This window comes from Pseudochaenichthys georgianus, chromosome 24, assembly GCF_902827115.2.
Source record: "Pseudochaenichthys georgianus chromosome 24, fPseGeo1.2, whole genome shotgun sequence".
Lineage (NCBI taxonomy): Eukaryota > Metazoa > Chordata > Actinopteri > Perciformes > Channichthyidae > Pseudochaenichthys > Pseudochaenichthys georgianus.
Window position 1 is genome coordinate 4,039,338 of NC_047526.1, and position 22,419 is coordinate 4,061,756.

At 42.3% G+C, this 22,419-nt stretch overlaps 1 protein-coding gene across 1 annotated transcript; it reads right to left on the reverse strand.

Annotated features, from left to right (window-relative positions):
- Positions 1 to 19,960: 19,960 nt before the first annotated feature.
- LOC139433148 (interaptin-like) lies at positions 19,961 to 21,478 on the reverse strand. Its single transcript, XM_071202025.1, has one exon. It carries the CDS (start codon positions 21,476 to 21,478, stop codon positions 19,961 to 19,963), a length of 1,518 nt encoding a protein of 505 aa, XP_071058126.1.
- Between the last annotated feature and the right edge of the window lie 941 nt (positions 21,479 to 22,419).

The window sequence follows — 22,419 nt, forward strand, 5'->3', positions numbered from 1 at the left end:
AATAAGTACATTCGACCAGGAAGACAGCATTCCTATAAGTACTTCAGGTTTCATAGAGCCAAGCATTTCAAGTGCTACTCAACTGGCTATAGATAAGCCAGTCCTTGATATTTGATATACTTTATTAATCCCCGTGGGGAAATTGTTTCTCTGCATTTGACCCATCCTAGTGTTAGGAGCAGTGTGCTGCCATTTTTGAACGGTGCCCGGGGAGCAGTGTAGGGAACGGTGCCTTGCTCAAGGACACCTCGGTAGCACTTGGTCTTGCCGGGACTTGAACTGGTGACCTTCCAGTTGCCAAGCCAAGTCCCTATCGACTTCGCCACCACCGCCCCAATTTATTAGTATATAAGTGCTCTGTTAGCAGTTCTTTGTTAGTAATTCTATCGCTCGAAGTGGACCCGAAAGAGATGAGTTTTCAGTCTGCGCCGGAAGGTGTGTAAGCTTTCTGCTGTCCTGATATCAGTGGGGAGCTCATTCCACCATTTTGGAGCCAGGATAGCAAACCCACGTGTTTTTGCTGATGGGAACTTGGGTCCCCCTCGCAGCGAGGGCGCAGCGAGTCGTTTGGTTGATGCAGAGCGTAGTGCAGGCGCTGGGGTGTACAGTTTAACCATGTCCTGGATGTAGGAAGGGCCAGATCCATTCGCAGCATGGTACGCAAGTACCAGTGTCTTGAAGTGAATTCTAGCAGTTACCGGAAGCCAGTGAAGGGAGCGGAGGAGCGGCGTGGTGTGGGAAAATGTTGGAAGGTTGAAGACCAGACGAGCCGCTGCATTCTGGATGAGCTGCAGAGGTCGGATGGCACATGCAGGTAGACCAGCCAGGAGGGAGTTGCAGTAGTCTAGGCGTGAGGTGACGAAAGCCTGGACCAGAACCTGCGTGGCTTTCTGGGTCAGCTGGGGACGTATCTTCCTGATTAGTGCTGCGTACCTGGACTCACATTCAGGTTCAGGTCCGGACTCAAGTCCAGAGGTTCAGGTTCAGGTCCGGACTTATAAGTCCGGACCTGAACCCATGGCTTGTGTCAAGTTGTGTGAGTAACTAAAGTGAACTTATTGTGAGCTAATTATCAATTGAAAATTAACTCATAATCAACTCAAATTCAAACTCATCAGGTTTATTGTGCTCCCTTCCAACTTGTGTCTACATTTCTCTACAAAGTACAAATGTGCCACTTAGTCTACAAATGACTTATGACAGCAACTACAGTGAAATACTACAAAGTTCAAACATTTATTTCATTTACCAAACTAAAGTAACCAAACAGTCCCTGAGCTGACTGAGCCTAAATCCCTAAAACGTTGCTGAAAGGTAGAGTGTAGAGTAGACTATACGCATTACACTGTTACACACCTACTATACAGGATAGGCTACACTGTAGTGACTGTACAGTCAGAGTGTACTGTACTGTATGTGCACCATGTATTTTCTACAACTCTACAATACATACTGTTAGAAATTCAAATCAATGTTGATATGGCGTAATTTTGAATTAAATACACTAATTTAAATCAGTTTTATTCTGAAAAAAACGGAAGTTCACACTATTAACTTAATACTTTTATTCGGAAAATTATTCCCTTCCGGTTAGCATTAGCATGTGGCGAAATTCTACGTTTTCAAACCGTGAGTCGAAGGTGAAATGACATGTGATGTTGTACACTGAGCACACTGGGATTAGCACTCATTTATTGATGTTTAAATAACCACAGACACCAGAATATACGTAAGTGCTAGTTTTTTTGCGAGTCCAAGTACCGGTTCCCGACGTTCCGGTTTTAACCGGACTTGAACCGAAACTTTTTACAAGTCCAGTACCGGTTCAGCGTACCGGTACGCAGCACTATTCCTGATGGTGTAAAGCGTGTATCTGCAGCAGCGGGTTGTAGCAGCGATGTTTGCAATTGACCTTTTTGTATCAAATAAAAGTACAAGATGATATGATGTGTTATTTCCTTTGTAAAAGTAAAATGTGACAATTATTTTACATGTTAATGCTTCTGTAGCTGCCTTTGTTTCTGAGTCCTTTTTTGAATTGGCATGTGTGATACTTCAATTTTTAAAATGTTAAAAATGTAAATGTAAACCACTACAATAGTGTAATCCTGCATTGTATCTTGTGTTTTAACTTTGGGAATTGCTCGGGCAGTTAATTAATCTAAATACATTGATCTGTGTACCTGAAGTGAACTATTGAAAGATTCACCCAGACGAGTGGGCAGTGTAAACACTAGTTTGTTTTGTTCATTGATTTCCATTTGGAGCCTCGGGCTGAAACACAACCTGAAACAAATCTGCCACTGTGCTCGTCTCCACGGTGTGTGCCGCACTACTGAAGTCACGAAAGGCTGGATCCGTCCATGGCTGTATGTGTACATCTCTATACATACATCTTCTAATGATATGCAAATATAATGATTTTTAATCCAGACAGCTGGTAAAGGTGGAAATTACTATTGGATCTGATTGATCACACATTATTAATTTAAATAAAATCACAAAACATGTCAAGTATTAGGATTTATTTAGCCCTGAGAGCAGGATAAACTGAAAAGAGTCAAGGGAAGCTTATACAAGTTAACAGCATTTAATTACACAAATGATGCGGTGATATACAATTGGCGAGTGGAGTCGCTCTCCCTATTCAGCTGTTGCCTGTTGTGTGTGCATTCGGTCAGCCGAGGTGAAGAAAGAGAGGTCGATTATTTCCAGTCCATCACGGGTTATCAACTGTAGTCTTCTTCTATTGGCCAGCGTCGACGGGGGTGGGTCCAATGCAAATCCGGCCGTTTTCTGCTGCTAAATTACATCATTCTGATGTCTGTGGTTATTTAAACATTCCCTGATAAACGTTATTTCAGCGTCAATAAATGAGTGTTGAACCCAGTGTGTTTAGGGTACAACATCACATGTCATTTCACCTTCAATTCACGGTTTCAAAACATTAGCCACATGCTATGGGACGGGTGGCGCAGTGGTCTGTGCTGGGGAACTCCAGTTCGAAACCCGCTCCTGCCGCCACTGCGTCAGGCCGTTGTGTCCTTGGGCAAGACACTTCACCCGGATTTGCTCCTGTGGGTATTGTCCACAGTACATGTATGATACTAATGTGTACTTGTAAAAGCGCCTCGATGACCTCGAGGCGTGAAGATGGACGGTGTGGCGCAGTGCGCTGTGCAATGATCATCAGATCAAGGGGTGAAACCCGCCGCTGCTGCGTCTGTAAAGCCGTTGTGTCCTTGGGCAAGACACTTCACCTGAACTTGCTCCTGTGGGTATTGTCCACAGTACATGACCATTGCATGTATGTGTAATGTGTATTTGTGAAGCGCTTTGAGCATCTGGAAAAGCGCTATAATAAATTAATATTATTAATGCTAACCGGAAATGAAGAATTTTCAGAATAAAAGTGTTAAAGGGGACCTATCATGCAAAATGCACCTTTGTACGTCTTTTATACATGAATATGTGTCCCCGGTGTTCCAGGGAACTCACCAAGTGTCAGAAAACACAACCCTCTCTATTTTCCTCCTTCGCCAAATCTCTAAAAAAGGGGCTGCAACGGATCTGAAAAAAACAGATCCAGATTTCAACACTTTTCTACGTCACAGAGAAGTCCTCGGCTTATTGGTCAACTCTCCACCTATCAGGGGAATGAGCCACGGCCACGTGCATTGCCAAACCTCTCATTCGCATATAGGCTATCGGCAGGCTAAATCAACCCACATCTGTGTTTTTGCCTGCTCTTGCCAGGATGTCTAAGATAGTTAAACGTTGTGCTGTTGTTGGCTGCAAGACTCGGGACAGGGGACTGCATGCAATGCCATCAGTGGAAAAAGAAATGAATCTGTGGCTAGACTTCATTTACAAGGGACATGTGCCAGAAGACCACGGCAGATTTCTGTTTGTGTGTTCCAAACATTTTACGACGGACATGTTTATGAACTTGTCTCAAGTCCAACACGGATATGCCTCCAAAGTAATGCTAAACCCGGGATCAATACCAACCATCCGGGACCAGGCCAGTGAGGACACATCCAATTTTGAAGCTGTAAGTTTTTATTTAGCGGTGTTTTTCCTGATAAAGCTATCTCTAGCTTGTAGCATGTAGCATGTAGCTTCGCCGTATCAATGTCGCCTCAAACCCAAATAGTAATCGGTTAGGTGTTTATATGTTTTTGTAACATTTTATTTTATTTTGTACGCTCCGCAGTCTTTGCTTTGTCTTTTATTTGAATTATCAGGCATTTGCTAACATGTTCAGACATACTGCCGTAATGGCGATCTGTGTGAAGGCTGTAAAGCCACGCCCTAGGCGATAACACAAGTATTTATTCTCCTATTTATTAGTATTTTGTATCCTCTAAAATCATATTGAGTAAGTTATAATAACAAACGTAATCTTCTGTAGGCAAGTGCCGTTTTTTCCAGCGTTATATGTAAAAGCTTTTGTGATTGTAGTCTGTAAGAACGATCAGATATCATCGATCTGTAAGCTACGCTACGCTAATGAGACATGCCGTTTTTTCCAGCGTTATATGTAAAAGCTTTTGTGATTGTAGTCTGTAAGAACGATCAGATATCATCGATCTGTAAGCTACGCTACGCTAATGAGACATGCCGTTCTTTGCAGCGTTATATGTAAAAGCTTTTGTGTGTTTACTTGTTTGCGCACGTGAATATAAATGGGGGTGTGTTAGGATACAACACTGTGTATGTATGCGAGGGAACACACACACCACGAGTAAAACTGAGCTAAAGCCCCATTGGTCTGTTGTTGTTGACAAGGCCTTACCTCTAGCAACAGGCTAATTAGTGGGTAGCACTCATTACAGTCAGTCTACTGAGCTCAGCCCCTCTCCAACACATCATCTGTATTGAGTCAGAAACACAACATGCACGTTACGGTTCAAAACTAACTCAGATTGAGAGTTTTGCTAAATCGAGAGTTTTAGCCCCATCTTTTGGGATTTCAGACTATATTTATCCAAATAGTATTTTCTCATCCTGAATACTAAGTTGAGATGATTTTGTTCTAACTATGTGTTCTTCTTTACAGGCCAGCACCTCACATACTTACTAATTAGTGACAATTTGTACATCCTTTGCTATTATTTACATTTTTTTTTATCATGGCGGAAATGAAAGACTGTACCTGGCAGCCCTGCACTACAATGAAAACGCTGAGCGTGCACAAGCCACTACATCCACTGGAAACCCTCTGTATAAACTGCAGTTCCCAAAGGCCAGGAAGGGAGAATGCAGAGCAAAACCAGTAAAGACTGACCCCACATTCTGTAAGTGTTTAAAATATTTATTATACAACTATTTACAAATATAAAATAAAAAAATTAGAAAGAAGTTTCAGTTTTTTACATGCATATACTAATCTAAACCACATTTTTTTGTGCTTTTTTTACCATTGCACAGCCCTACGTGGCCAACTTGATGGACCTCATCTTCGACCAAGTCTTTGTGGACCCTGCACCATTATGAGCAACCTGACAGGGAGGAGGTCATCGCCGGGTATGCTACACGGTTCAATTTGGCTGCTGTCTGAACCCAACATCGACATTTCACGGATCAGGAAACTCCCTGCGTATCCTGAGGACAACGCAGGCCGGAATCACCACTCTGATCCTGCGTCCAAGGAAGCCCCAGCACCAGCTCACAAAGCTTCTGTAAAAATATTTAGTGTTATTTATACAAAATACAAGTAGGCTACATTTAGTTTTTTTTATGGGTTTTTTTAACCGTTGATTTTGACAATAAAGTTCCGAGTTGATATCAAAATGTGTCGTGATTATTCATGTTTGGATGGGTAAAGAATATTCTGATTTCAAAAGCATAAGGTTGTGTGTGTGGACCTTTTTGTCGTACACATGGGTGTGTTATGTCATTGCTGTGTAGTATATAATATAATAGTACATGTACAATGACAGAATGAAAGATTGCATAAAGCCATATACACCAGTATTTATTTCCATGAACAATATTAGCATTCGTTTTACAATTTCAGTCAAAACAAACAAACCACTCACTGCTCTATTTGCCTCAACTCTAGTCCACCATGTTCAGCTCTGTAAATATTCAATGCATTCTGCAGGGAGAACACATTCAGGCACACAGGCTCCAATCCAGGATGGTCCACCATACAGGTTACAGAGTCCTCAAGTTCCTGCATCCGTCTTGACACATTGTGATAAACATATTTTGAATGACATGTGAAAAATGTATTTAAACAGACAACTTAGTGAAGCTGTCAAAAATGTTACCTGTGGTATCTCCATGCAGCACACATTCTCCGTTCAGAAGGCATCGTGGCGCAATTTGCACAAAGAAGTCAATAACTGAGCTTTTAAAAACAAATGAAACTACACACATTGCTGACAACTGAGGTGTTGTTGGAGTTATACTTTTTATCATCCTAAGTTATTCAACTTTCCAACGGTTGTTGCACGATGTTGGAAGAAAAGGACTGTAAACTATTAATAAACGCAATGAGGCCATTGTATATATGCTGAAAATATGAATGTCTCCCTTTATAAATATATATATATATATCGCTGTTTTTGCGTTACAAACTGTACACATTGCATTCTTGCTAATTAGCGAAAATATGAACGGAATAAGGAGCAAGCATCGTAACAGAGTAAAATAAATAGGGACAACAGCTTGTCAGCTAATCATTCAGAAACGTCCTGCTGCAACCGAGATTTTTGCACCTCCACCAAAACCTCCGCTGCTTCAGGGTCAGTTTCTGGATCAAATTGATAATATGCTTGAACACATGCATTGCTCTGAGATGAAATGTTTATTCGACACTCGTAATCACAGCAAGCATGGTAACGTGACTCTCGCCAGCTCATGCCTGCTCTTCTGCAGGGGGGCGTGGTCAGCTGCTGCTCAGAATTTTCAAAGACGGGCTTGGAATAGAGCGAAAATGAGCGAAACGAGGCATGTCTAAAAAATGATCTGTTTGGTATTTTGAAAAATAAAATGTATAAATATACCTTATATAGGTATGGTCATACACTATATCATTTAAATATAGCATGATAGGCCTTTAAGTTAAAAGTTAGTGTAAACTTCCGGTTTTTCAGAATAAAACTGCTTTAAATGAAAACCCTGTATTTAATTTAAATTACGCCATATCAACATTGATTTTAATTTGTTACACAAGTGATACATGCTACTAATTATACCCATAATTAGTAGCAGTTGTGTTGTATTACCTGTGAGCAGTAATCAGGTAAAGTGTGATGCACTAAAGACTCCAGGGGAACACACACTGACAGGTGCAACAAACAGAGAACACGTTTCCTCCTGCCTCCTTGGGACCAGCCCTAGAAAATATAACTCAGCAAAGTGCAAAATCACATGACTTTCATTTCATTCAGTATTTTATTGACAGTGTGACACAATGAGGGCATGCTCTCTGCTGGAATTCAAAGCTGGACAATGGATTTAAATATATGAAAGAAAGAAATAACAGCATGAATTAAAACTGCGGTCACAGACGTGCACGCAGTTGTGGGCGGGCCTTCGCGTCCGAGCGCCTGTAGGGGAGGGTCGCTGGTCGTCCCGGCGTCAAGCAGATGCGCGCGTGTCCTCCGAAATGAGCCGTTCGTAATTTCTCAAACGTTCGTGTCCCGGACTGCATCTTCCCCATAATACTCGGGCATGCATGTGAGTGGTGGAGGAGGGGGTGGTGGAGATGCAGGGCCTTCAGCAAACTCCAACAATTCTGCAGCAAGCTGCTCCCTGACAGTCTTCTGGGTGTGTGGCTTTGTCCTGCTGCATCTAACAAATGTGGAAAAACAAAGAGATTAGATGAATTCACTGGCTTATACTTATAGGATAATATTGGACTATAAATGAAATATTACACCAAATAAATAAGTAAACACATGTATATTCATTCACTGGCCATTCATTTAGAAAATGTAACTCCAAAAAGACAAGTAACACTATTTAGCATTTTGGCTAATCATTCCTGTTGGCTAAGCTAACACTGTGATGCAGTTCCACCAAACACAAAAGTAATATATAAAAAGGATAATATTGGACTATAAATAAATAATATTACACCAAATAAATAAGTAAACGCATGTATATATTCATTCACTGGCCATTCATTTAGACAATGTAACTCCAAAAAGACAAGTAAAACTATTTAGCATTTTGCCTAATCATTCCTGTAGCTTCGTGGCTAAGCTAGCACTGTGACGCAGTTCCACCAAACACATAAGTAATATATATAAAAACAGAGAGATTACATACCTTTCCCGTGGTGGAAGTTCAACATCCGAGTCACTACTGCCCGGATCCAGGTCTGGCTGGAGGAGATCTTCATCATCCGACGAAGAGTCATTTGGTATGATCAAAGCCCCGCTATCGTCAGCTAGCATCTCTAGCACCTGCTCGCCTCGGTGGTGAAGCTCTCCCTTCTGGCTGCGTAATGGAGCGGGCGTAGTTTATACTACGCAGGATCATATCTTTGGAACCCATTGGTCGATTTGGGTGATTGACACCTTTTCTGAACCGTTGGAGCCAATAGAATCGAGTGACAGTTAGTAAGTCCCGCTAAACACTTACGTCAAGTAGAGAGAGGTTTGCGTAAACAGCACGTGAGACAGCATTAACTCGGGACTGCAAAACTTTATACCTACTCTGCTGCCATGAATGTAATGATAGATTATCAGGAACAATTCTAAAGTGACTAAGAGACATTGGATTAACCTTAAGCAGCGTTTTTATTCCCTTGAACAAGAGCTTTGATCACAAAACAGCAACGGTAAGACATACTTATTGTTATGGTTTTGAAAACTGTTGTTTTTTTTCTTCTCTGTTCTGGCTGATAGCTCAGTGAGTTTGTGTCCTACAGTGATGATACTTATAACAAAAATAATCTGTGGAGTATCAGCTTTCAGATGATATGTAGTTTGTGCAGAAAACATTAAGTTTTAAAGGTCGTTTTTGCTAGTTAGCACCGGAAGTAGCATCTGCCCGTTTTAGCTAAGGGCTAATGCTAACGCTTCTTGTGAGACTTTTGTTTTGTTTCGGTAAAAATAGTTCTTATCGTCAGTTAGCTGAGATTCTTCTCTTTAATCTGGTATAACACATTAATAGGTTTTTAAATATTAAAAGTATCTCCATGTAAATCCTATAGGAGATACCAACTACAACAAAATGAACATATTTGACAGTGATTTAATTGTAATACACGTTTCAAAGTGATGCCGAAGTAACTAATACTGATAACGGTTAGTAAAAACCATGAATTAATGCTTTAACAAGTCTGCAGACAAGACGGCAGGCGAAAAGCTTTTAAAATGCGTGTTTTCAGAATGGAATCGGATCCATCAGGCTAAACTAACCTGTAGCTGCTCCGTCCACACTCACAACAACATCATACAGACATAAATAAAGCAGCGACTGTATTCACCATGACATAGACAGTCTGTGTTTTGCATATCTTTAACTTTTGTCCAGTTTCTGAACAGATATGAGGAGCTGTGAGCTCTGAGTGTGTGCTAACAGCTAACGGCTGATGTGTTGGTCCAATCACGAAGTCATTTCTTGATTGGCAGCAAAAACAACCAATCACAGCAGTGCTTCTCTGGCTGGCTCTGTCCACAAACAATATCACAAACAATAAGTGTTCTCCCTAAGGAATACCCTTTCCGTCCAATGTGAAATGCTGCAGTGTTTTGTGAAATGCTGTTGTGTTTTCTGAAATGCTGTTGTGTTTTGTGAAATGCTGTGGTTTCTTGCACTTCAGGGCCACCGTACCATAGAGATGTTTTTATTTTAAAGTAAATTGAGATGGAACATAGTAAAAACATGTAAATTCTAATGTCCGCCTAAAAAAAACCCATTACTTATAGTGAAAACCACCCTTGAATGATGAGTTTAGTAGACTAAAAGCTTTAGGAATCCAAACTATAACATATAATAAGTACCCTGTATCAAGATTGATGCAAAACAAGTGAAATTTGACCTTTTTAGAGAGGTTTAGAAAAATAAAGTCCACCTCACCTCTGGGTAATTTGGGAACCATCAGTTCCATTTGAATGTTTTCACTGTAAAAATCATTTTATTACTTTGAATTATCACTATAGGTATTCATTCCATCCAAATACAACTGTTGTGAAAAAATAAATAAAATAAAAATAAAACATACTCTTAGGCCCCACGGACCCGTAATCGCGTCATTTTCAGGAAACAACGTCTAAGGAAGCTTAATATTTAATAAACTATGAATATTTTATATCCATAGGACGGGAAAAAAACTAATTTAACTGATCTTTTTCATTTATTTTTTCACAAAAAACACACAATGCTAACAGTGAGCCTCTGAATTAGCCCCGAGCGAAAAATGCTAACCTATTACTGCACCGAAAATCACTCCTAGCTCCCTTATTACTTATCCTAGCTCCACATCCAACACATTGTTTATGACCGCAAGGAGACACAGAATCTAACGGTGCCCACCTCAACACTAAAAGATACAAACTAGCGAGGTTACCAACAAAAACGTACATCAAAACAAGTGGCGCTAGGTATTAGCATTAGCACTGCACACACCCACCGCGTGTTCCAATGAAAAGCATACATATATATAAATAAAGTATAAAGTATAGGTCAACACATTTCAGTATAACACACCAATTGCGATATTACTCACGTTTGACCGTGGAGCAGGGTTTCTATGTACCGAGAAGTGGGTAGTTTAATGAGTCTGTTGACGACAAAACCTCCGCGCACACAGACAGCCAAGGCAAGCTACCTGAATTAAGTCTCTCCCTAAACCGGAAATACCGGAAATGTGACATCCGGTTTGTCCTTCACAATAAAGTTTTTCAAAATAAAGGTACATTTAATATTGACGTATCAAATTGATTCAAATGTCTTACACAACACATGTATCAAGACAATAAATGAACTGTTTATATAGTCGATCAACACTGTGTATGTTACTCAGTACAGGATAATCACATGGCACAAAATCAGACCGGCTGTTCTCCTCTGTTTACATCCTGCTGGTTTAAATTATGTGTTCTATAGGCTCTGTGCACAAGATTGAGTTGAGTAGTGAGCCATTCGTTTTTTCTCATGGTGAGATGTCTGCTGAGAGGTCCTTGTATACCTCGCTGACTTTTGAGGACATCTGGGTCTGGCAGCTCCCCCCGCACGGCCTTGTAACGTGTACTCCTTTGAACACAGCTACATACAATTACTTAGGACAATATATATTACCTTACACCGTCAGCAACTGTAAACTGCTTTGGCATAGTGGAAATGAACACCATGTCACTCACTCTGAATTGTCAATTTAATTGAAAAGGTCGTTGATGCAATATACTAAATCAGCTCTTGGCACAAAGGAAATACTCATTACATCATGGATTGGCTGTGAACACATACTGTTCTATTGTATTGCATAGAAAGATGTGTTACTGTTGTGCTTGTAGTGGAAATACTGTTTGTAGTCGTAGATAGAAAAACAAAGATGGAAAACATTTCACCATACATTGTTTAGGAGTTTTATATGTATTGGGTGTTTATGGTTAATGTGGGAAATTAATAAGCAGAGCTGTTGCTGGTAAATGTGTGTGCCATCATAATAGTAATGTGTATACAGCGTTTCGTGAATATCTGGAAAACTATATGCGAGTAGTTTGGAGTCATTTGAGACATGTAAATCGTCAAAAATGGTACATTCTCTGTTAGCTTACGTTCGCCCCGATTGAGCTAGCAACTATTTTATTCGCAATTTAACATGATATTGGATATGGGCTTAACTTGTCCTGGACTGGAATTTTCCCGATCTTTTCCCGAGGAGGTGTTTGCGAAAAAGCGCTTAAAATGCATGAATAACACAGATTTTTCAAAATGGCCGACTTTCTAGGGGGCGGGGCTAATGGAAGCTATCCGCAATTCCATCAGTAATGTCTGTGGCAAGATTGGGGATAGTTTGGAGAAACTATATGTGACTATCGCACAATAGGGGGCGCTACTGAGCTGGTGTACAAAAATGTACTTTTTTTTTGTACAGTCTGGAAAAAGACGTGGGTTGTGACGTGTGTTCCAAGTTTTGCGTCCGAAAGTCATTTTAGGGATTTTGTGGCATTTAAATCGTCAAAATTGGTACATGTTCCGTTAGCTTACGAGCTCCCAGTTTGAGCAGTCGACTATTCATTCGCAATTTAGCATCACATTGGATATGGGCTGATCTTGTCCTGGTTTGAAATCTTTCCGATCATTTTCCTAGGACAAGTATGCGAAAATGCGCTTAAAATGGACATATCTCAAAATGGCCGACTTCATGGGGGGCGGAGATAATGGAAGCCATTTTGAAATATGTCCGCATTTCCATGAGGAATCTCTGTGCCAAGTTTCGGGTAGTTCGAAGAAACTATATTTGACTACCGCACAATAGGGGGCGCTACTGAGACATATTTGCTAAAACGTCCGATTTTTTTCTACAGTCTGGAAAAGGTTGTGGGCTGTGACATGCGTTCCGAATTTAAAGGCCGGAACTCATTTTCTCCCCTACTTATGGCTCGGTACATTTTTTAACCCTTCGATTTCGAGAAAAAACTGAATAGGACACGCCCACATTTTTCATTGGTTGCGACCCTTTAAATCTCAGTTTATACTCACCCTGCCAGTATGTCTATGACAATATATATTTTTTTAGTCCATCGGTTCTTGAGATATAAATTAGTTGTGTTTTTGGCGCCCCCTATTGTTCGAAATGAACATTGTTTGTTGTGCCTATTCCCCAAGACACACTGAACCTATCCACCGAAATCTGTGATATTTGGATACATTTTGGATGAATTGTGAGCATTTATGTGTAGGCCACACCCTTTTGCTAATACGTTTTGATTGATGTCGGCCACATTTTTCCACACCTCGTGCTCATTTTGTACGGTAATGTGTCTGCCCCTCCATTGATGCTGTGCACTAAGTTTGGTTTGGAAAATCAAGAAATTGGAATTTAAGTTAATATTTCAATGTTTTTCACATTATGCTAATTTAAAAAAAATCAAAGTAGGCGGAGCTTCGGGATATGAGAGGATAATATGTAGAGCTGCTCCAAGTGTGCAAAATTGCAGGTCCGTCAGACGTACGCTGCGACTTTGTACATTTTTCGAAACACTGAATTTACACAGGTGGCGCTAGAGAGTAAGTTGAAAAATGTTCTCCCATCGAATCCAGAATGTTAACATTTTCACCGGTCCTGGCGGCGTTGCCAAATGTCGCTACATGAATAGTGTCGTAACCCCCTCAAAAACAGGTCGAAAGTGCAGAACCGGTAACAGAAGAATAATAATACTGACGATTTCAATAGGTCTTTGCACTTCGTGCTCAGGCCCTAATTAAAAACCCAAAACTAATAGTTTATGTTTTGTGAGTAGGCCTACTAGTACAGTAAAGTTCAAATACAGATTATTTCAGTTAATCGAAATGCTGCACCTTTATGTTTGTTTTATTATATTTTGTATTTATTTGAGTGAATACATTATTCACAGTTTAATAATAATTAAAAAAAATATGTTATGTTTTGTGATAATTTTCTGCTGTACCGAACCGAACCGTGACCTAAAAACCGAGGTACGTACCGAACCGAAATGTTTGTGAACCGTTACGTGTGTGTGTGTGTGTGTGTAGTTGAACAGAGAGTGTGTGCAGTGTAGTTGAACACAGAGAGTGTGTGTGTGTGTGTGTGTGTGTGTGTGTGTAGTTGAACAGAGAGTGTACGTGTAGTTGAACAGAGTGTGTGTGTGTGTGTGTGTGTGTAGTTGAACATTGTGTGTGTGTGTGTGTGTGTGTGTGTGTGTGTGTGTGTGTGTGTGTGTGTGTGTGTGTGTGTGTGTGTAGTTGAACAGAGAGTGTGTGGTCTGTGTGTGTTGGGGGGTGGTCTGGGGGGGTCTGTGTGTGTGGGGTATGTGTCTCTGTGGTCTGTGTGTGTGTGTGTGTGTGTGTGTGTGTGTGTGTGTGTGTGTGTGTGTGTGTGTGTGTGTGTGTGTGTGTGTGTGTGTGTGTGTGTGTGTGTGTGTGTGTGTGTGTGTGTGTGTGTGTGTGTGGGGACATATACTTTTTTTTAATCTTGTATATTACTTTTTTCTCAGGTACCTGGCAACCGGTGACTCATACAGGACCATAGCATTCAGCTATCGGGTCGGGCATGCAACCGTGGCTGTCATTGTCAGGGAGGTTGCGGGTGCCATCTGGACCGCCCTGGTTGAGGAGACCATGCCGGTACCACAGACCGAGGACTGGAGAGCCATCGCTGCTGGGTTCCAGGAGCGCTGGAACTTTCCGAATTGCGTTGGTGCCATGTCTGGGAAGCACGTGGTGATCCAGGCTCCGGCACATTCTGGGTCCCTGTACTTCAACTATAAGTCCACCCACTCCTTGGTACTGCTGGCTGTCGTGGATGCCCAGTACCTCTTCAGGGTAGTGGATGTCGGAGGTTTTGGAAGGAGCAGCGACGGTGGGAGCCTGCGGAATTCTGCATTTGGAGAGGGCCTCCGAGATGGCAGTCTGCAGCTCCCACCTGACACCGTCATCCCAGGAGCAGAGCGGCTCGGCCTTCTTCCCCATGTGTTTGTTGGGGATGAGGCTTTTCCGCTGATGGACAACCTGCTGCGTCCGTTCCCTGGACGTCAGCTCACACGTGAAAGGAGGCTGTTCAACTACCGCCTCAGCCGGGCCAGGTTGGTGGTTGAATGTGCGTTTGGCATCCTCTCATCCCAGTGGAGAATGTTCCGGCGTGTCATCACCACCAGCCCGGAGGTAGCAGAGTTGTGTGTGAAGGCCACCTGTGTGTTGCACAACTTCCTCCGCAGGAAGACGATAGGAAGGACATCACGCACACCTGTCGCAGAGTCCGCGGATGAAGCTCCAGCTACTCCAACCCTGCGTGATGCACCGAGGATGGGCTCCAACAACGCCACACGCAGATCCATCCAACTGCGGGACACCTTCTGCAGCTATTTCAATGAGGAGGGTGCAGTGCCATGGCAGCAGAAGGTGGTGTAGGGTCACCACTCACCATGGCTCTTTTAAGAGCCTACAAACCAAAAGCTCTTTTAAGAGCTACCCATATTTTCTTTAAAAAGCAAATATTCCAAATGAGCCATTTTAAAAACAAACATTCCTAATAAACATGTTTCTTAAATTGATATTATGCATTGCTAACAACCTTTTTCCTTCAGCCCTGTTTTTACTGATAAACCACTCATAACTTCAACAGGTTTTCACATGGACAATTATACAGAAGACAGCACATTATACATCGACATACATGAAGCTTCTGTATCTTCCGTATGTTGCAACTGACAAACGACATGAACAAGTGAAGACACAGTATAGCCATAACATACTTTAAATAACTTTTATTTATAATAATGTATATGTAATATTGTGAGTGAAGTGTGTGCAGTGATGAGTGCAGTGATGAGTGTAACACATGTAGTGTGGATCAGTATGGCTGTAAATAACAACAAAAAAAAGATTAATCAGTCTTCCTCCTGCTCTGCTTAAAAAAATGCCTTATGAATGACAAATGTCAGCCTTATTTTCTTTGCCATGGACATCCTTCGCAATGAAGGCAAGAGGCCCCGGAGAAACAACTCGTCCTCGTCCTCCTCCACCTCCACCACTGGACGAGGTTGAGGTAGTGGCATGGAGAGAACAGGAGCGATGGCTGACAGCAACCCTTTCTCAAAAGCGGACATCTCCCTTCCCCTTCTCCTTTTTCCCCGGCCCTCAACATTATCCTCCTCCTCTCCTGTCTGCCCTGCCTCGGCTTGCTGGCTGCTGGCTGGCTGAGTCTCACCAAGGCTTTCATCTAGCTGGCTTTGGCTCTCATCCTCTGGCACCTCGCTGGGGTCAGGAGTAGTACAGGGGGGTGGAGGCAGGGTTTGCCGGGGGATATTGCTGGACGTCTCACGGTCAATGAGAAATGGGGTTAAAAAACCCATCACTGCCGTGAAACGCCAGGGCTTATATCCCCCTGACGACCCTGCCCCGCTTCTTTTTGCCTCCTTCTCCCTAGCTTTCTCCTTCCGGAACCTGTCCCTCAGAGACTTCCATCTTGTCCTGCACAATTCCTCTAATGAAATGAAATAATAAAGTTAATTTGTTGAACTACTTGAAGAATTTACTAAATTATGCCTACATTAATGAAAAGCAAATCCCTTTATCACTGTCATTTGCATAAAAGGTTTTACATTCACACTTTATATGATGAACATTTATGACATTAATGTCTATGGTGCTATTTTATGCTACATTCCATGCTGGCTAAATATACTGTCTATGCCTGCAAGCTGTCCATTCAATGTTAAAATTAAGTACAATGGATATATCAAATCAAGTTTTATTTATATAGTACATTTATAAACATTTATAAACGATTTTTGGTCGAGCCAAAGTGCTGTACATATAATAAAACTAGCCTACAGTAGAGACACGTTACAGCTAATACAACAGCACAGTTTGTTCAGAATATCATATATAATATAAACTCCCCAAACTGGCGAAAACCTACCAGTTCCACCCACTGTCTCTGCCACCTCCCTCCATGCCTGGCTCCTCCGGTTTGTATCCCGGTAAATGAACAGAGACTGATCATATAGCACCGGGTGATTCACTACCGCTATAATTAATTTCTCCTCCATTTTTTGGAATATGAGGAAAAGACCTGCGTAGTCTCTCCCAGCATACACCCGGTTTGATTGGCTAGCGCTGTACTGGCAGATTTGCATAAACGGGATTTCATTGGCTGACACCTCCGTCGAGGCGTCAAAAGTTGAACATTGCTCAACTTTTGACGCCAGTGACGTCACCCCATTCAAAGTGAATGGGCAGAAGCGTTGGAAGCCTCAACGCACGCCGCTTGCCGGCGGGCGTGTCTGAAACTCGACCAACAACCAATCACATGAATCTCCCGCCCCTGACACACAAGTAGGGTTGGGTATCGTTTGAATTTCCACGATTCCGATTCCGATTCCGATTCTACTTTTCGATTCCGGTTCTTAACAGTTCTCGATTCCGATTCTTTGAGGGGCAGGGTAAACAAATGATACATGCTTCTTCCACCAAAAAAATTACATTTATTTGAGAAACTTTTACACAGGTTAGTTTAAAGTAATATTCACATTAATCAGTCTGTTTATATTCACTGCTATGTAACTTTAACCTGAGAACCACTGAAGCTGCAACAGTCCAACTTTTAAAAACAGTTCTTGTTGAGAAAAACAAGCATATCTGCCTCTCAGGCATACCGGGAAGAAATGTTTGAACATTTTGAAGTAAAATACTTCAATCTGGTGCACACGCAGAATTACTAGAGACTAGATCTAGGGGGTACAACTCTAAACACCCATATGAAAAAGATCAGTTTACATTTTAATAATTAAATAACAAATAGCCTACATGTAATGCATTTTATTTTTGTTGTTCATTCATATCTTTTACTATTTTATTTATGCATATCTTTTTATCTCTCCAGTTTAAAACGATATGTCTGGTTTACTGTCCTATAGTATACATTGGAATGATTTCAAACCTGTTTTATCCCAATAATTATAAAGGAGAGCCTTGGAAATATGTGTTTACATAAATTGTGATCAAAACGTTTGAGACCCACTGAGATAACTTAGACTAAAGTGAACTATCTAAACCCTCAGAGTCCTTTACCTCACTGAGCTGTAGTTATCAGCCTCTCAGTCTGACTGGAGAGGACTCTCCCTCCACATCATTGTAGAAACATCTTCTTCTTCCGTCAGAGCAGCTAGCACCAGATGCTAATAACAACAGCGCCGGTTCCAGTGCACCCTCCCTTTCTCCCTCGCTCACGCGCACTTTGGCTGTGAGCTGCGGTTGCCAGATAAGCCAACATCCCCCATTTTCATCACTTGCAGCGCCCATCGTACAGGGCAAATGAAAAGTGTAACCGGGGTGAAAAGGGTGTTACATTTACTTAATTATGAATGTTGTTACATCAAGGCCGAAAATTAGGATGAGCACCAACGGTCAAAACATTTATTTTTTCTCCCAGAGCTGTCAGCGCAGCGCCTCCACAGATCTGGCGCCCTAGGCGAACATTTATAATGCCAGTGCGACGGGCCGGCCCTGGTCTCAGGTTACACTGTAGGAAATGTAGATACAACGCTACATTTCCCGCCCCGCCGCAGTCATGCAGCAGGCTACGGAGAGCGGCGAGAAACATTTCCTCAGGAATCGAAAAGCGGAACCGAAATTCACATTTCTAAATGATACCGTTGGAATCGAAATGTTGGAACCGGTTCCGAACCGGAACCGGTTCTCGGTACCCAACCCTACACACAAGCAGCGGTTTGATTGGCTAGAGCTTGTACTGGCATATGATTCGATTGGCTGACGCCTCGCCGAGGCGTCAAAAGTTGAACATTGCTCAACTTTTGCAGCGAGCCACGCCAGCTACGCTCCACGTCGCTTCCCACGATGCATTTCGGCTAAAAGTGACGTCACCCCATTCAAAGTGAATGGGGAAGCGTCAACGCACGCCGCTGTGTGGACGGGCCGTTAGTGTATTTTGCTCCGCTCAACGGTCCGTCACAGCGGCGGAGCGGTGATCCAGAAGAGCTGCGTGTTCTTTGTCAGCAGCAGCTGATCTGATCTCTCTCTCGCGTCCGGTTAGACTTCACTCGCGTCTATGTCCAAATCTATCAGATCTAGCTAGTTCTAGCTAATGATATGACTGCCTGCTTATCAAAGGACCTAAACAATAAGCGTTGCTTGGCAACGGTGTGTGGCCGCAAAAGTATAGCGCAGCATTATGCATATGTTTATATGAGGGGTCAAAATCCCATGCTCATAACATGCTCATATCTTTTTCTCTCTTCATTCCCCACGCCCCAAAATAAATAAATATACACATTTTAGGAAAAGTAAGGAAGTTTGAGAAGTGTGGGTTTTATGTTAACAGAGTTACACATATTTCAAAACGCAAAGTGTAATAGCTGCAGTTGCCTCGCTGTCAGAATGACAAAGCTCTCAGTGAAGCTCAGCCCATGTTTCTCTACATTGTTAGAACAACTTATTAAAAAGATCAGTTCAAAGCAACTAATGTCGTCTTAGTGTTATTGCATGATGTTAAAATGGGTTTGCCATGAATTTAGTGATGGATTGTAAACATTTGAAATGTAGCATTTAAGTGTTTCTCAGTTACTGTTGTTGTTTTAATAAATCAGACACGATGGTGCAGCGCTGTGCTGGACCTCTTTATAGGCTTGTTGTCCCTAACACATTGTGTTTGCGCTGATCAGGGGGACTTGGCGGAATATCTTTTTCAAAGGGGGAACATTATTGAAAAAAGTTTGAGAACCACTGCATTAAATAACGTTCACATTTAAACCCTGAGCTTTGAATATACTTTAACAGCTCTTATGAAATCCTCACATTTTTGAAAAACAACAAAAACAAAACAATGTAATTGAACCCAAAAGTAGAAACACCAAGAACTATCTGTACACAAATATTCTATTGTTGTTGTATTTATTAAATTCAAAGTTGTTTAAATCACAAATAGAACAGATACCGGTACTTTAGTAACCTATGTCATAAAGTAATGAATATATACTGTGTATGTTTATACAGTGAGGCATACAAATAATACATTTAATTAACATTTTATTTTAAAATCAAGTCTAAACACAACTAAAAAACACTAAATATGAAAATGGGAAGGAAGGAAGGGAGGGGTGAGGTAGGAAGAAAGAGGTGAGTGAAATGGGGGAGGGACTTAATAGTGAGTTTTTTTACATCTATTATACAGATTGTGAGAAAACCTGAGCTCCAGGAGAAAACCCTGAGTATGAAAAGGGGAAGGCAGTAAGGGGTGAGGAAGGAGGTGAGGGGAAATTGAGGAGAGAAAGAAGAGAGGAAAAGGCAGCTACTGACGTCCAGCCTCCCCCTTCTCCTCTTTCTCCCCCTTTGCTTTCCTACTCATCTCCTTCTCTTGCATCTTGCGCAGCATTTTCTGCAAAATGACGTCCCTTTCCTCAGTCGCCCTCCTGCGAGCGAAGAATCCTCTGCTCTTATTCTTCATGTGAAGACACAGGTCCTCCAGAAGTGTCTTTTCGTCCTCCATCTTCTTCTCTTCCTCTTGAAATTTGGTCTCCATCAAATGAACCTTGGTTTCGCAGCTCTGGTGTTTTTCGGCCAAATCTTCAGAGAACTTTTTCTCTTGCTCATCCAGGTCGTTCTGCAGCTGCTGGAGTCTCATGTCCTTCTGTTTCACAACGATCTCCCAGCTCTTGTTTTCCTCGATCAGGGTATGGATGGATTCCTTGGCCTTTTCAAATTTCGCCTCAACCACTGTCTCCCCGATCAGCATTTTCAGAACCAGGTTGCCCTTCAGCTGTTGGACATCCGTCTCCCAGCTTGTGTTGCTCTTTGCCAGATGCTCGTTCTCCTCCTCCAGCTGTTTTAGTTTGGCCTCCACCTGTTTGAGCTCCGTCTCACAGCTCAGGTGTTCTTCTGCCAGGTCTTTGGAGAACTTGTCCTCCTTCTCTCTCATCTGCTCTTTCAGCTGTTGGACATCCGTCTCCCAGCTTGTGTTGCTCTTTGCCAGATGCTCGTTCTCCTCCTCCACCTGTTTTAGTTTGGCCTCCACCTGTTTGAGCTCCGTCTCACAGCTCAGGTGTTCTTCTGCCAGGTCTTTGGAGAACTTGTCCTCCTTCTCTCTCATCTGCTCTTTCAGCTGTTGGACATCCGTCTCCCAGCTTTTGTTGTTCTTTGCCAGATGCTCGTTCTCCTCCTCCATCTGTTTTAGTTTGGCCTCCACCTGTTTGAGCTCCGTCTCACAGCTCAGGTTCTTCTTGGCCAGGTCGTCCTTTTCCTGAGTCACCTCTTTTAGTTTGCTCTCCATCGGTTGTTGCTCTTCGGGGATCTTTTCTCCCTGCTTTTCCAACCGGTCCACCAACTGTTGGACTTCCTTCTCCATGGCTTTGATCTTACAGGTCTGGTAAGTGTTGTGCTTCATCACCTGTTTCAATTTCAACTCCATCTTTTGTTTCTCTGTCTCCAAGGTGTGGTTTCTCGCGGCCTGGTGGTTCTTCTCGTCCACTACATACTTCATGCCTTGTTTCCCACTCTCCCAGCTCTGTTGTATCTCAGCCAGGTCCTTGGTGGACTTGTCCTGGCTCTGAAGGAGTTCTTCCTCTCTTCTCTTCAGCAGGTTTATGGTCACCAGGTTCTCCTGCAGCTGCTGCTTGTGTTGAGCCTCTTTAGTTTCCATCTCCTCCTCCAAAGCGCCGTATCTTTCCTCCCAGATTGTCACACAATCAAGGAGTTCATCTCCTCTCGTCACCAGCAGCTTGACGGTCTCTGCGTCAAACTGCAGGAGACTCTCATCGCTCTGGCTGTTGGATGTCTCCATGTTGCTCTGGTCTGACTTTGTTCCCTCCATGGCGCTGTCTGTGGATTTGTGTTGTGCGTAGGGATAAAAGTCTGTGTGTCTACGTGATACGTGTTTGGTCTAGAAAACTGTAAAGCTTGTTTGCTCTGACTGAATATGTACCACTCACCGCTCTGAACTGAACAACTGAATGAGTTGACTGGAACCCAAAGCTCTTGCTATGCCAAGATCTAAGCCACCTGTGATGTCACGTGATGAGGTCACGTGATGATGTCACGTGATGATGTCACGTACTTTCAACTGTGAAGATGTCATTCCGTTAAGGTCACACGTGAATTTGTCCCACTTTATGACTTTATAAGCATAATAAATGTTGTGCTTTAAGGTCTTTACAGTTACACAATGCCAATATTTAATTTTATGAATTTTTTTTAAGTTGTTTGGAGTCAAAGGTCACACGCCTCTTTGTAAGCACACATTTGTATTCATACAAAAATATAATTATGTATTATAAGTGCATTATTTGTGTGTTTGTTTCTACTTAGACACACTTACAAAATACTGACATTATATCCAGATTAGTTGATTTAAAAGGAAAATCTTAATTTAAAAAATAACAAAAAGGTAAAATGCGTGATGCTTTTCTCGTGCAGCTCGCTGAACCTGTAATAAGTGACCCGACAGTAGTTTAGCTAGTTCCAGAGTAGATGAAATAGCTAAGTGTGTTAGACCTAACTCTTACGGCCCGTCCACACAGCGGCGTGCATTGACGCTTGGCGGTGGGCGTGTCTGAAGCTTGGGGAGTCAACGCGACCAACAACCAATCACATGAATCTCCCGCCCCCGACATAGCAAAAAAGGAAAAGCCTGGTTCTTCTCCACTATTGCCAAAATGGATGCCGGTTTTGTAGCAAGGGTAGCACGGGCAAGTGTATTAGCAAGGGTGGCTTTAGTGTATGCAATGTCTCGCAGGAGGCCATGTAGTGTGCGTC

Excerpts from the sequence above, each read along its gene's own strand:
- LOC139433148 (XM_071202025.1), bottom strand. The coding sequence starts at position 21,478 with ATGGAGGGAACAAAGTCAGACCAGAGCAACATGGAGACATCCAACAGC.